Source organism: Pezoporus occidentalis, unplaced genomic scaffold (genome assembly GCF_034315485.1).
Source record: "Pezoporus occidentalis ecotype Australia unplaced genomic scaffold, CSIRO_AGI_Poc_V1 ctg10, whole genome shotgun sequence".
Classification (NCBI taxonomy): Eukaryota; Metazoa; Chordata; class Aves; order Psittaciformes; family Psittacidae; genus Pezoporus; species Pezoporus occidentalis.
Genome location: NW_026912779.1, coordinates 117,426 through 131,285, shown reverse-complemented (window position 1 = coordinate 131,285; position 13,860 = coordinate 117,426). Strand labels below are relative to the sequence as shown.

The 13,860-nt window shown below is 46.4% G+C and overlaps 1 protein-coding gene across 7 annotated transcripts in view; it reads left to right on the top strand.

Annotated features, from left to right (window-relative positions):
• The window catches only part of SLC24A3 (solute carrier family 24 member 3), a 179,872-nt gene that overhangs the window by 134,618 nt on the left and 31,394 nt on the right, over positions 1-13,860 (top strand). For 5 of the 7 annotated variants that reach the window (XM_062608158.1, XM_062608148.1, XM_062608187.1 and 2 more), the window contains exons 10-15: positions 483-628; positions 3,745-3,905; positions 4,394-4,670; positions 6,225-6,391; positions 8,347-8,461; positions 9,393-9,505. In XM_062608158.1, coding sequence (XP_062464142.1) covers positions 483-628; positions 3,745-3,905; positions 4,394-4,670; positions 6,225-6,391; positions 8,347-8,461; positions 9,393-9,505 — 979 coding nt within the window. Of the gene's footprint in view, positions 1-482; positions 629-3,744; positions 3,906-4,393; positions 4,671-6,224; positions 6,392-8,346; positions 8,462-9,392; positions 9,506-10,006; positions 10,416-13,860 lie in introns of those variants that run through there. The other 2 variants (XM_062608176.1, XM_062608166.1) reach the window with 2 other exon arrangements.

Here is a 13,860-nt window from a genome sequence, read left to right as displayed (position 1 = left end):
CTACCATTGCCTTTGAGTGTCGTGGTGAGATCATGGCTCATGTTCCTGTCAGCTGCTGGCTACTCGAAATCCAATAAGAAATTACTTTAATTTTTTTCACCCCAAAATGGAAGCAGAGCTTAGCATGTGTCTTGTTCCTGTGGTGGATCACAGGTAAAACAACGCTCGAGCTCAGTGTGACTGTGTGATTAAAAACAAAAATGTGGATGATGACAAGTAATCCTTATTTGCTATACAGAATGTTAATTACACATAGCACATAAGCATGCATGTCATTCCAGATTCCTGTCTTGTATTTTTCATAGCCTTCTGGGTGTGGAGAAATTGCATCATAGCCGTATTGTGGCTGGATTCCGAACCAAAGGGATTTTCTTCCCTTCCATAGCTGAATCGCACTGTATATAAGCCTAGGAAAAGAAGGTTGTCAAGAAATGCACACAGAAGCAGCAAAAGTCTATATGGAGTTTGTTTCATTTGTACAGGTACAACTCAACCATACATCACTGCTTTGAAAGGAAGACAAAGAACTCGGCAAATATGGTGAATGGTTTAGCAAATAACACAGAAATGGATGATAACAGCAACTGCGATGCCACAGTGGTGTTACTAAAGAAAGGTAACTGTTCCAGTAAGTCACCCTGCTCGCTTGCATCATTCTCAAATGTTTACACGTTCGTCTGCTAGTCACGGGGTGTGGGCTGCTGCTGTCTTACCAGCCATGGAACAGGCAGGGTCCTTCTGTAATGCCCCCGCCAGATGGCCATGGCTCCTGTGCCTGGGGGTGCAGTGTGGTCACCCAGTGACCACATCCTGGAAGCAGCTCAGGCCTCCTCTGGGTGATTTCTAGCACTGGAGAAGTGCCTGGCTGAAAGGACTCCTCCAGCTTCAAGCCTGACTTGCCTAGGGTCTGCTTCTTTAGATCCTTATAGCCATGCCATTGTGAGTCTTCTTGTGAGCACTGTTATTCTGCACTGAAGATGCCCATTTACCCCTAGTGCCTCAGTTAATTTAGCTCCATTTGAAAGCAACATAAACTGAGCAGGGAAAAACACCCTGCTTATACTGGTGTACACATTCCCCCCGGCGAAGGCAGGGTGAAAACTGTGATGGTCAAGGTGGTGTGCTCTTACTGCACGTGCCGTTTTAAAAGTTCACAGCTTTTCCATGATCTTTAATGTGGGTTTCACTTTGGGTGAAATTTGCTTCCATTTGCCTTCAGTCACAATTGTGTATGAAAATGATGTACAGATTGTATTTCTTCAGCTTAAAGAAAACAGCATCCCCCACTCTGTACTCGGCAGCAGTAGCTCAGTGTGTGCGTTTGCAAGCATGTATAAACTGTGCTTACAGACGATAATTATTTTATCTGTGCAACAGTCAACAAGCATGTAACTGCTTGGGATTTACATGTTCCTATGCTCGGGAATAACATCACCCCACCCAGACACTGGTTTTTGGGCCCCTCAGTTCAAGAAGGACAGGGAGCTGCTGGAGAGAGTCCAGCGCAGGGCAACAAAGATGATTAAGGGAGTGGAGCATCTCCCTTATGAGGAAAGACTGAGGGAGCTGGGGCTCTATAGTTTGGAGAAGAGGAGACTGAGGGGTGACCTTATAAGTGTCTATAAATATATAAAGGGGGAGTGTCACGAGGATGGAGCCAGGCTCTACTCAGTGGCAAACAATGATAGGACAAGGGGTAATGGGTACAAACTGGAGCACAAGAGGTTCCACTTAAACTTGAGAAGAAACTTCTTCTCAGTGAGGGTGACGGAACACTGGAACAGGCTGCCCAGGGAGGTTGTGGAGTCTCCTTCCCTGGACACATTCAAAACCCGCCTGGACACATTCCTGTGTAACCTTATCTAGGTGTTCCTGCTCCGGCAGGGGGATTGGACTAGATGATCTTTCGAGGTCCCTTCCAATCTCTAGCATACTGTGATACTGTGATACCCTGAGAAGGAGCTCTGGCTTGTCCAAAGCGGTCCTGGTCGCTGGCTGCAGATGGGCTGCCCTTTTTGTTTTGCTGGACTGAAAAAAAAACGAAGCCTAAACAAACACAGGCCTCTCTTCCTGCGAAGAGTGAGTGAAAGACAGTTTGAACGCACTACGCAACCAAACATGAAATGTAGAGAGGTTTATTTACTGATGTCAAACCCTTTGAGTCTACCAGAGGCCAGCTGTCATGTTACTACCCTGTTGCCGAGGAAAGGCTTTTGTGAGTGCTGCACGCTCTGATCTGGGGAAGCTGCTTTTATGCGAACTACAGCTCTCTGTAGCCTGGGGCTCTGAATAGCAAAACTGTGCTGACCAGATGACTTCACACTGTACCAGTAAAGCGAGGCTGGTAAAACTCAGTAAGCATGAACTCAGGCCAGGTTTACCCACTGGCCTCTGGGTTATGCACAAACGAGGCGGTTCTGACTGGGGTTTGGTGTGAATCTCCCCAGGATCTCTCTGTGTGACGCTGCTCAGCTGCTGGTGACTTTCGGTTTTGGACATCTGCGGTTGCTCAAACTGGCTGAGGAAGGAAGATGAAGGAATTGCTTCATTTTCCTGCAGTTTGTTCCTGTATTTCCTTGGCAGTGGGCCACCGGAGGTCTGGCCAGGCACATGGCACCGCTGTGCTCACAGCTGGTATATGGGGTCACAGCAGTACCCATTGCAGCAGGTTGCTGAGGTTTTCATATGCTACCATTTTTCTGAGGCCTTTTCTGAAAAGAGGACCAAAAAGGATCAGCCGGTGGGATTTCTGTGTTCGGGGCAGGTCCTTCAGGGGCTGTGCAGAAAATTCCAGCGTGGAAAGGGTCACAAGAAAAAGCTGTCTGGCTGGTTTGATTTTTATTTTTTTTTAATAGGAGTGACCGCACTTATCTATCCCAATCCATGAACCTTCTCTGTCAGGAAAAACAAGTGACACTAAGGCCTAGGAGATACTCTTCTGTAAGAGTAACAGTGATGGTAGTAAATAGTAATGCCATGAAACAGTTGCCAGTGTTCAGCACTGATTTTCATAAACCGAAGCAGAGATGAGTCAGGGAAGACCTCTGGTCTCCCTGCTGCCAAGTCACAGTCCTGGCCCAGAGTTCACAGTCAGAGGCAGCATCCATGCACAGACAGGATGCACACTGGCACTGTGCCCCAGTTGGAGCTCAGTCCAGGTAGTGAGCCCTGCCTCCTTGTGTCTTTGCTCCTGCACGATGGGTCACACTCCAGGGACTGCCACATGCACTTGCTGCCAGGTTTGATGGCACTTCCCAGCCACGAGCTGCAAGCCCAGGATGCAGGAACCTGCTTTTCATTTGCATTAGTACCTCCCAGGGACAATTTCCTCACCCCTGTGTACAGTTAATGGTGGGTGAGGCCAGTATCCTCACGGGAGTGCAGACTGTAACAGTGGAATTAATGCAGCTTTTCCTAGCACCATTTCTACCTTGGTGGAGTAGCTGCTTGGAAGTGGCAATCTGCCTAACGCAGGCCTGTAATGAGCTGTGCAGAGCAGATTTAATTTTCTGTAATGGGCATGAGTGGAGACACCGTATCGGTGATTGGTCTAAGAACAGAAACGTAGGCCACGTAAAGGCAGAAATTGAGGACAGGGGAGACGTAATTTGAATGGTAGTAGCTAAAGGAATGGTTTTTACAAAGGACCTGTGGAACCCACAGGTTTATTCTTCTGAGAGCCATATAGGGCAGAGGGAGACTGCTAGAAGACCACCTCAAGTTCTCTTTGTTCCTTGGCTGCAGGAAACTTCCACCGTAAAGCGTCAGTGATCATGGTGGATGAGCTGCTGTCTGCCTACCCACACCAGCTTTCCTTTTCTGAGGCTGGGCTCCGGATCATGATAACCAGCCACTTCCCTCCCAAAACACGTCTCTCCATGGCCAGCCGCATGTTGATCAATGAGGTATGTCTTTTATCTCCCCCTTTCTCCTTCTGAATTTGCTTTTTCCCGTAGCAGTGTTTAGGTCAAAATGGAACTCTGGTGTTTATTCTGGATCCCTGATAGCATTTTCCCAGTTTTTATCCTTCTGACACTGACTTTACTAGATCACCCCTTGCTTTCTGTCCACATGCAGATTGTAACAGAGACCCAGAGACTGTTGCAAGTTATTACACAGTTATGTTATCTGTGGCTGTTGCTCACAGGAGGTGCCCCCTTCGTTGATCTGGCATTAATACCGCTTGCACTTACTTAATAATATGGTACTCTACTGAGTCTGCACTTAGTCTGCCCCAGGTCTTAGAGTATTCCTGAAGTCAATTCTACAGCCACTGGCCCTTCTCCTATAAAAGTTGCAGATGTGAAATTTATCTGGTCATCTGCAAGCAACCAGTGCTTTAAATGTAAAAAAAAATATGTTTTTCAGCAAGAATTTGTGCCTGTGTTTACAGAGGCAAAGGCTGATCAACAGCAGGACATACACCAATGGCGAGTCAGAAGTAGCAATCAAAATACCAATCAAGCATGTGGTCGAGAATGGAACAGGTCCCAGCAACTCTGGCGAGCGGGGCGTGAATGGCACACGGCGGGATGAAGACATGGCTGAGGCTGGGAATGAGACCGAGAATGAGAATGAGGATAACGACAACAACGAAAACGATGAGGAAGAGGAAGAAGATGATGATGATGATGACCATGAAGGGCCATACACACCTTTTGACCTACCCAGTAAGAAGCTTCTGGGTTTGTGTTGTTCCAGAAAGCAAAACTTGATTTGGGTGTGCCAGAAAGCATCATGGATATGTGTTGAGGCAGAAGTCTCAGAGAGCTCCCATCAGCCTGCACCTCACAGTGTAGTTCCTGGTCACAGGTAAAAGATGAGAGGAACTGGGAAGCAGCAGGAACTTCTCAGGATGCAGACTGCTGGGCTTGGATACACCTTTGCTGCAGCTCATGCATTGCCCTGGCACTGCTGTTGCAGTCTGAGGGCAGAGGCAATTTCCATGGGTTGGTTCCTGCCCCAAAACCTGGGTCACCCTCTGGAGAGAACAGTCTTCTCTGCTGACTGCGGAGGAAGCTGAGGATGGTGGGGCCACCTGCAAGGTGCTTGAATGCAGGTCAGATGCATCTGCATTTGGGCCATTGCTGGGAAATGAGGAGTGATCTTACCTCAGTGGTAAGGTACAGTGCTAATGGAGACAGGGCAGTGGTGGTGCTGGTGTGGAGCAGAGACAGAAGAAGGTACTGAGTGCCTCTGCTTCCTGCTGTTAACTAAGCATGGCCAATGTCTTCTTGCTCTTTCTGGAGAGCTTAGAAAGTCCAACCAGCTTCATGACTTGTGACTAACCACATGTGCTTCAGGTTGCTGAGCACTGCGCCAGCAGGATGGACATCTCCTTTTGCCAAGTTCCTCTTATCCTATCAGGGCTCTAGTCCCAGGATGATTATAATGTATCCCTGTCCTACCTTGAACTCACAGTCGCCAGAGCTGGCAAGATCTGCCATGTTGCAGAATACTGTAGGGACTGGTCCTGCCCTTTACAGGTGAGATAAGTTTTTGGGACCTCCAGATCTCCTCACTCAAACAGCATACCTGTAGTTTGAGTAAGGAAAAAAACTGCGACTTGAAGACAGTAATCGTGGAAATATGAGGAACCATGACACTGGATTCATAGTATGGGAAGGGTTGGCATGGGCCTCTGAAGATCTCTGTTTCAAACCCTTGCTCAGAGCAGGTTGCCAAAGGCTGTGTCCAGTTGAGTTTTGGTTATCTGTAAGGGTGTAGATCCCAGAGTCTTTTTGGGTACCTGTTCCAGTTTTTGACCACCCTCATGATAGGAAAAAAAAGAGAATGCGCAAGTTAAAGTAACATCTATTCTGAATTCCTCTTATTGCAGGCTGAGTCAATTGGCTCTTAAAATTTTCTTGTGCATTTCTGTGATGGGCCTGGCTCCATCTTAGGTGGTTGAAGATGGGTCAGTTCTCTTTCTAGAATCTATTTTTATGTGGTACCTGTAAGAGCTTGACCCAGGGAGGGTAGATGTGCCCTTGACCCATTGCTGTGAGGGAGGCACTTCACACTCCTTCCTTGTGCCCCTCTCTGTCCTCTCATCTCTGCCATCACACCGTGATTTTCCAAACAAGCAATGTCTTGTCTTGTCATTCGGATGGCAGTTTAGCTGAAGTGTCCCTGGCATCTTGCTTGCTAACGTTAACAACATAATTACATTCTGGACTAAAACAGACTAGCATTGTGATTGTTTCCCTTTTTATGTTTTACAGCTGGCAAGATGGAAATCTTGAAGTGGCTTTTCACATGGCCATTGAGTTTTGTCCTGTACTTCACAGTGCCCAACTGCAACAAACCCCACTTGGAAAAATGGTTCATGGTTACCTTTGCTTCTTCTACACTCTGGATTGCAGCTTTCTCATACATGATGGTGTGGATGGTATGTACCAACTAAAGCAGAAACTGCAGCCTGGAAAAGGCAACAGAAGGTGGTTTTGTCAGCTCTCGTGGTTTAATCCAGCCACTAACTCAGAACCAGGCAGCCACTTGCTCGCTCCCCCTGCTTCTTCCGCCCCTCGCTCCCTGAGGGATGGGGAGGAGAATCGAAAGAATGTAGCTCCCATGGGCTGAGATAAGAGCAGTCCAGTAACTAAGGTATAACACAAACCACTACTGCTACCACCAATAATGATAATGATAAGGGAAATAACAAGGGCAGAGAACCCACTGATCCGATACCCAGCCCGACCTGAGCAGCGATCTAGCCCTGCCGGGTAACTGCCCCCAGTTTATGTACTGGGCATGATGTGCTGTGGTATGGAATACCCCTTTATCTAGTTTGGGTCAGGTGTCCTGTCACTGCTTCCTCCCGGCTTCCTCTCTTCCCTGGCAGAGCATGAGACTGAGAAAGTCCTTGGTCAGAGTAAACATTACTGAGCAGCAACTAAAAACATCAGTGTTGCTAGCATTGTTCCCAGGCTGAAAGTCAAAAACACAGCACTGCACCAGCTACTATGAAGGAGCAAAATGACTGCTACTGCTGAATGAGGACATCAGCTTAGAGAAATGTGTAGAAAGTTCTACATAGCTGAATTTTTAGATGAGAAACCTTAAGTCTGCTTCAGTTTCTATTGGACCAGTCCACTCACAGAGAAGAAAATTAGAGGCCAGTAGCCATAACCCTTGAATTTTATTCAGGTCTGGAATTTCATGCAGATTCTTTTAAGATGGGAAAATATTACACTTGCACCAGTTTAACACCTCTTTCTTGTACAGGGCAGTGTACAGGCCCTGATGCAACTAAACCTGGCCTCAATAACTCTTCATTTTCTTGGAGCAAGCAAGCTTGAAAGACAGAGTAGTAAATGATAACACTGAACTCAAACAAAACACAAGTTTTGAACAAAAGCATCACAATCAGCCAAATTCTTGCACAACTACTCTAGTCAACAGGAACTGAATTCTACCTCACTATCCTGAAGGTGGAAGGGGATAAATAAAAGTGAGCACAAGGAAATCCAAACATATTTGGCCTCTTCACAGGGGAGTTCATGCACTGGCTGGGTCACTGAGCCTTTTAGCTTGGCTCAGGCCTCCTTACATGATATATGTAGGTGAAAAGTGTAGGTTGTCCTCATTAGGATTACAGTAGTACTGCAGCATGGATTGTGTTTCTTTTAGAGCAGTCTCTACTCTTAAGCAGAATTGGACAACGATGGGGCATTGGCATCAGGAGAGAGTATAGCAAGGAAAGCCTGGTTTTGTGCTGCTGCACTTGTGATGGAGTGCACAATTCATGATCTGTCTCTGCATGGGATCCAAAAAGCATAGAGATGCCTCACTAAAGCCCTGGCCACTGCTTTCCTGCTAGGAAGGCAAAGGCAGTGAAAAAATCTTCACTGCCTTCAAAGTTCATTCTTGTACTAAATGCACAAATAAATGCCAGGCTTTTCTCTGCAAACTAATCAAAGCAGTTACAGAAGAGGTGTTTCTGTTTTGTTTTCAATAATACTTGTTACCCTGAGCAGGAAATGGGAAGTTACTTCTGCTTTTCATCTGTGAGGATGAGGTATTTTTCAAGAAAAAAGCTATCCCAGCTTTCCATAGCTGAAATACCAGAGCCCACAGGGTCACTGTGCTGCTTCTAACATATGGTTCACGTTTCTTGGAATGTGCTGCAGAGAGCTGAGAAAAGCAATTAAGTGTGGCTAATAGAAAATGGGCATCCAAATTTAAAAATATTAATCATTTTGAAGGGCGCCAATTCATCATAGACTGCATGGCAAAGGAAAGAGGAAATTAAATGTACGTCCTCTCTCCCACTAGGAATTGGGCCAAGCTGGTCTCTAACTTTAGTTCTTGTAAACAGCTTGACAGCATATTTCCTCTCCTTAGGTGACAATCATTGGATACACACTGGGAATTCCAGATGTGATCATGGGTATCACTTTCTTGGCAGCTGGAACCAGTGTGCCAGACTGCATGGCAAGCCTTATCGTAGCAAGGCAAGGTAGGTTCATCACAGAGATGTCATACTGTTATGGAAGTGTTTCCTTGTGCCCTCTTCCTCTTTAAGTTGCACAGATATCTCCTGAACGTGATAACATACAGAGCCCTTTTCTGACACAGAAATTTAAAACAAGAACAACAAAGGAAGTGTTCAGCTGTTGAAAAGCAGCTGACAGGTTCTTAATGATAGTTAATGATTAATGATAGTTAATGATAGTATGTTGATACTTAATGATAGTGTGGAACAAGTTCTAGTACAATTGTCAACTTCAGGCCTTCCCCAGAAGTCACAATGTGTTTCTTTATTTAAATGCAGTCCATACAGAATTGTTTAGAATATGGCATAAGGGTCATTCAGGTCACTTTCCAGCTTTTCTTCACGGTCATAAGGACTGGAAGATACTACTGGTTTTAAGGAAAGTTCCTCCAGTCCCAGTGACTCCAGCACCAGATGTTTTAACAGAAATAGAAAGTTGTCAGTTCTGCTTTGGGGAACAAAAACAATGGCTCTTCCTTGGAATAACCATCTATGTAATAGACTACCCAAAAACCTAATCTGATCAGTCCAATGTAGAAACTCGTGTGCCATGGTTACATCAAAGCATCAAGAGCCACACTGAGCATGGCACCAGAGTGTTGGCAGGTCACAACTGGCACAGCCAGTTGCCAGGGTCCCCACAGCAGCAGAGAATTAGCTGAAGGAAGTTCTCAGATGGTCTAGAAGATGGATCCAGCCCCTTGAACCCCACTGGACTTGTATGATGGGGAGGGCAAAGGCGAAAGGGAGGAGGTGGGGTGAGGGTGATCTCCCTTGACTCTTCGCCTTAATCTGTGGAAATTGTCTCAATTAGCTCAGGTGAATGTATTTCTGTTTAAAAGCTGAAAGACTTTTCTGGGGCCTGTCTGACTGAGCGTGGTTTCCATTCCTGCAGGTATGGGGGATATGGCTGTGTCCAACTCCATCGGAAGCAATGTGTTTGATATTTTAATTGGCCTAGGTCTCCCGTGGGCTTTGCAGACCCTAGCAGTGAATTACGGATCATACGTAAGTCCTACATTTGTTCACATGATTTTTTTGTTTCTTATTTATTTATTTATAAAACAGACCGGGGGGGGGGGGGGGGGAGTCAAAAATTCTGTGGACTGGATTTGAAGAAACAAATAGTTTGCTCTTTTATGATTTGACAAGCAATTGTCAGTGGACATTACCCGTCCTTTGGAGGACAAAGTACTTCCATTTCTTCCTTAAATAAGCTAACTCACTAAAGTATACTGTGTGTTTATGCACTTGAATATATTCCAAATAAGAAGAATGATCATGTTTCTAATAAGCCAGAGAGGATAAACACAGAGGTGGAAACTAAAGGACAGAGCAGATCTGCAAGGCGTTGGGTAAGAAAAATTCTAGCATTACTAAACTGGAAGGTGAAGGAAGCTGTTAAATAGCTGGAAATTTCAGAGCATAACCAACATCAGGAAACAGTGCAGAGCTTTCCTGTTTGAGAAAAAACACCCAACACCACTGAAACTATCCTTTACCTCTCAGATGATAAGAGCCCCACCCCAAAAGCTACAAGCTCCCTTCAGAGGAGGAAGAGCAGGAGATGCCATGAAATCCTATAGGGAAGTCACTGTTGCTGTTGCTGTTACCTCGACACCACTCAGACAGCCCTGTAGACAGAGGAAAAATCTTGACTGCTATCACTGAGTCAGTGTAAAGTTAAAAGACTGGAGAATGACAGAACTGGTGAGGTTGGCAAGTACCTTCAGAGATCGTGTAGTCCCCAAACCTGCTCAAAGCAGGGTCAGCTAGAGCAGGATGCTTAGGACCACGTTCAGTTGGGTATTGAATACCTCCAAGGATGGAGGCTACATAACTGGTAAGATCCCCCTGAATCTTCTGTGGGCTGAGCAGTCCCAGTTCGTGCAGCCTCCCTTTGTATGTCAGATGCTGCAGTCACTTCAATCATCCTTGTGGGCCTTCACTGGACTCGCTCTAGGAAGTCTGTGTCTTCCTTCTATTGAAGATCCCAGAACTGGAACAAGCACTCAAGATGAGTCTCACCAGAGAAAAATCACCTCTCTCTACCTGCTGGAAATGCTTCTCCTAATGTAGCCCAGGATGCTGTTGGTGCTCCATGCCACAAGGGTGCATTGCGGACTTCAGCTTGGTGTCTCACCAGGATCAGCAGGTCTGTTCTCTGCCAAACTGCTTTTCAGCTGGTCAGCCCCAGTATTTCCTGGCTGTGCATTTTTCCAGCAAGTCCAAGTCCCTCTGAACATCAGCACAACCCTCTGATACAACCAGACTATATTTTGTGATGTGCATTCTCCAAAACCCCAGAACACCTAAGAAAGCTTGTGTTTCTTTCTTACTAGTTGATGGAGGCATTGCTGTTATCTCATTGATCACCTCTGTGGGGATCTGATGATGCCCGTCTTCGTATTTTATTCCCCAAAACTGGATCTCCTGTGCAGGCCCTTTAACCTTTCTTTGTTTTATGGCAAAACCAGCCTTTGTAAGGATTTGGATTATTTTCTTCCCTTTCTCAAAAACTTCTTTGCCCCACACAATAATGCCATCAATGTATTGCAGGTGTTCTGGAGCTTGCCCCTGTTCCAGTGCAGTCTGGATCAGTCCGTGACAGATGGTAGGGCTGCGTTTCCACCCTGGGACAGTCGATTCCAAGTGTACTGGATGCCCCTCCAAGTAAAAGCGAACTGTAGCCTGCACTCTGCTGCCAGAGAGATTGAGCAAAATGCGCTATCAATATCAGTTGTGGCATACCACTTGGCTGCTTTTGACTCCAGTTTGTAATGAAGCTGTAGCATGTCTGGTACAGCAGCACTCAGTGGTGGTGTGACTTCATTCAGGCCAAGATAGATAGTCTGTTTCACACAGGCCATATGGGTGAGGAGGTCCTGCTGATCACTTCTTGGCTCTCCAATCTACGGATCAGCTCATGGATGGGAATCAGGGAGTCTCGGTTGGTGCGATGTTGCCGCCGGTGCACTGTTGTGATCATGATTGGCACTTGCTGTTCTTCGACCTTCAGCAACCCCATAACAGAAGGATCCTCTGAGAGACCAGACAAGGCAGACAGCTGCTTAACTTCCTCCGTCTCCAAGGAAGTTCTACCAAAAGCCCATTAGTAGCCTTTGGGTCTTTGAAGTACCCTCTCCTGAGATACTCTGTGCAAAGGTTACATGGAGCCCCTAGGCCAGTCACAATGGGGAGCTTCTCCCAGTCCTTCCCAGTCCGGCTGATTTCAGCCTCCAGTGCAGGCAGATGTTGGGATCCCCCTATCACTCCAGAAATAGAAATGGGTTCTCCCCTTCGATGACATCAGGGTACACTGTGCACCAGTATCTAATAGAGCCTTCTACTCCTATGGGAGTGATGTACCAGCCCATCTGATCCACACAGTCAGGTGAACTGGTTATTCCTCTCCATCGCCTGGCTGGAGGCAGGGCCCCTCTAATAGTGATCATAATATTCTTCATTTACTTCTTGTACAAAGGGATTAGAATTGCTTTTCATAGGAGTCAGAGTAAAATTGGTTCTTTCGCTCCATCTGGGAAACTGCCCACCAGAGGCTGGAGCAGCAACGTGCCAGAAATGGAGAAGAGGATCTGCTCCCTTTCCCCTTGTTGGCCCTGGGCTGTGATGTACACGTGCGTGTGGCAGTGTGGTGTGCTGTGATTGTGCCCATTCTGAACTTTCTCAGGGACATGCGGTAAAGTGGCTTCACACATTAACCGGCCAAGCAGCTGCTCCCAACCAGAAGATTTATGGGGTTTCATTCTGAATGTGAAGAGCAGTCTCACTGCTAATGGTGCTTTCAGCTGCTATAGCACTCTTTGTAGGAGGAGCTTCTGTTTGAGCCTTCCTTAAACTCCCTGTAGGCAGAGCCCATTTTACAGATGGTGTGTTTTCATTTGAACTAAGCAGAGACACAGCCTGCAAGCTTGTGGCTGGTTGCAAGACATCAATGTATCGAAAGTGAGGTCCCCGTTAGCGCGTAGTTCTCTCATATGTGCGGCAGCAACCACAGGAAGCCCCATGCAGAATCAGGACATCTTGTTTAAACAAGTTTAGTCTGTGAGGTCGTGCCTGAGGGGGAAAAATACAGCTTGTGATCTAGTAGATAAGACAGGAAAAGAGCAAGAGAGGACCTGTCAAGGAAAAACTAATGGAGTTGCTAGAGGTCACACAATAGGTAAGTGGCAGAACTGGAAATAACCTATGAATCTTGAGACACGTCCTGGTGCTGCGTTCCTAATCATAATCATTTTGATTAAGTGCCTCTCCCACTCCAGACTGCCCCTTTCCCAGGCCCATTGTTGATGGATGTTTCAGCTTTAGTTTACTGCAAGAAAGTAAGGGAAAGCCATCTTTTGCTTCTCAGGCTTCACCTTGGTAGCATCTGTCACCTGTTTTCAAGAAGGAAGTTCCCCTTCTTCTGTTTTCCTACTCTAAATGAAAAATTTTCCTGCAGATGCAGGTATCCTGCAAGTGGAGGCTGCAGGGCAGTCACAGTCCCAGCCTGAAAATGATGTGATGCAGGAAGCTGGCACGCCAGGCAGTTCTTTGCAAAAATCCCTGTATGGGGTTTCCAGTTCTGGTTTCCTTCACCCTGCCTCCCTGTGTTATCTGTTACCATAAGCCAGTGTCTCAGTGTGATCATCAGTGGGCAATACTGGATTTTTATTCTCTTCCATCCAGTGCTGACTGTCAGTCCAAACCAAGACAGAGGATGAACCATCTGATGTTTCTCCAGGAAAATGTTAGTGTTGGTGCAAGGAAGAAAAGATCCTCCTCTGCCCTCAGCCTTTGACTTCAACTCAGTTCAGTCCCATAGTTCTTGGTTTGGGCCAGGCCACTGACACTTTTCCCATTGAAAGGCAGATCCAGTCACTATCAAGCAGCTTTCAGATCAGATCCCTCCTGTTTCTACAATGTCTAGCCTCTAACCCAACTATATGTTTGTTATTTTAATAGTCGGTGTTGTTTCTGGACACCCAGTGTCAAGGCACTAACTCTGCCTTCCTCTGTGTTTCCTCCTGGACCTTCCATTACCATTACTCAGAGGTCACTTGGACATCCTCCTGCTGCAGCTCTGACCTTCTGTTATCAGCCACAGCTAATGTAGCATGCCAGCAGGACTTTCGGAGAAAAAGCAGCATCCCTCTGGACCTTTGAAAGAGTCTGCTTTCTCATCTCTTCCAGCTCTGAGTCCTGGACGTGTTGCTGACTGTCTAATCCTGCAAGCATCCTTCCCCAGTGGCTCTGGCAAATCCAGAGTGGAAGGACATTTGCTCTGTGGCTTCCATCCAATTGCTTCCCTCTGGAATAATTTATTTTATTTTATTTTTGGATGAGAAGCTGTAAACCAGACA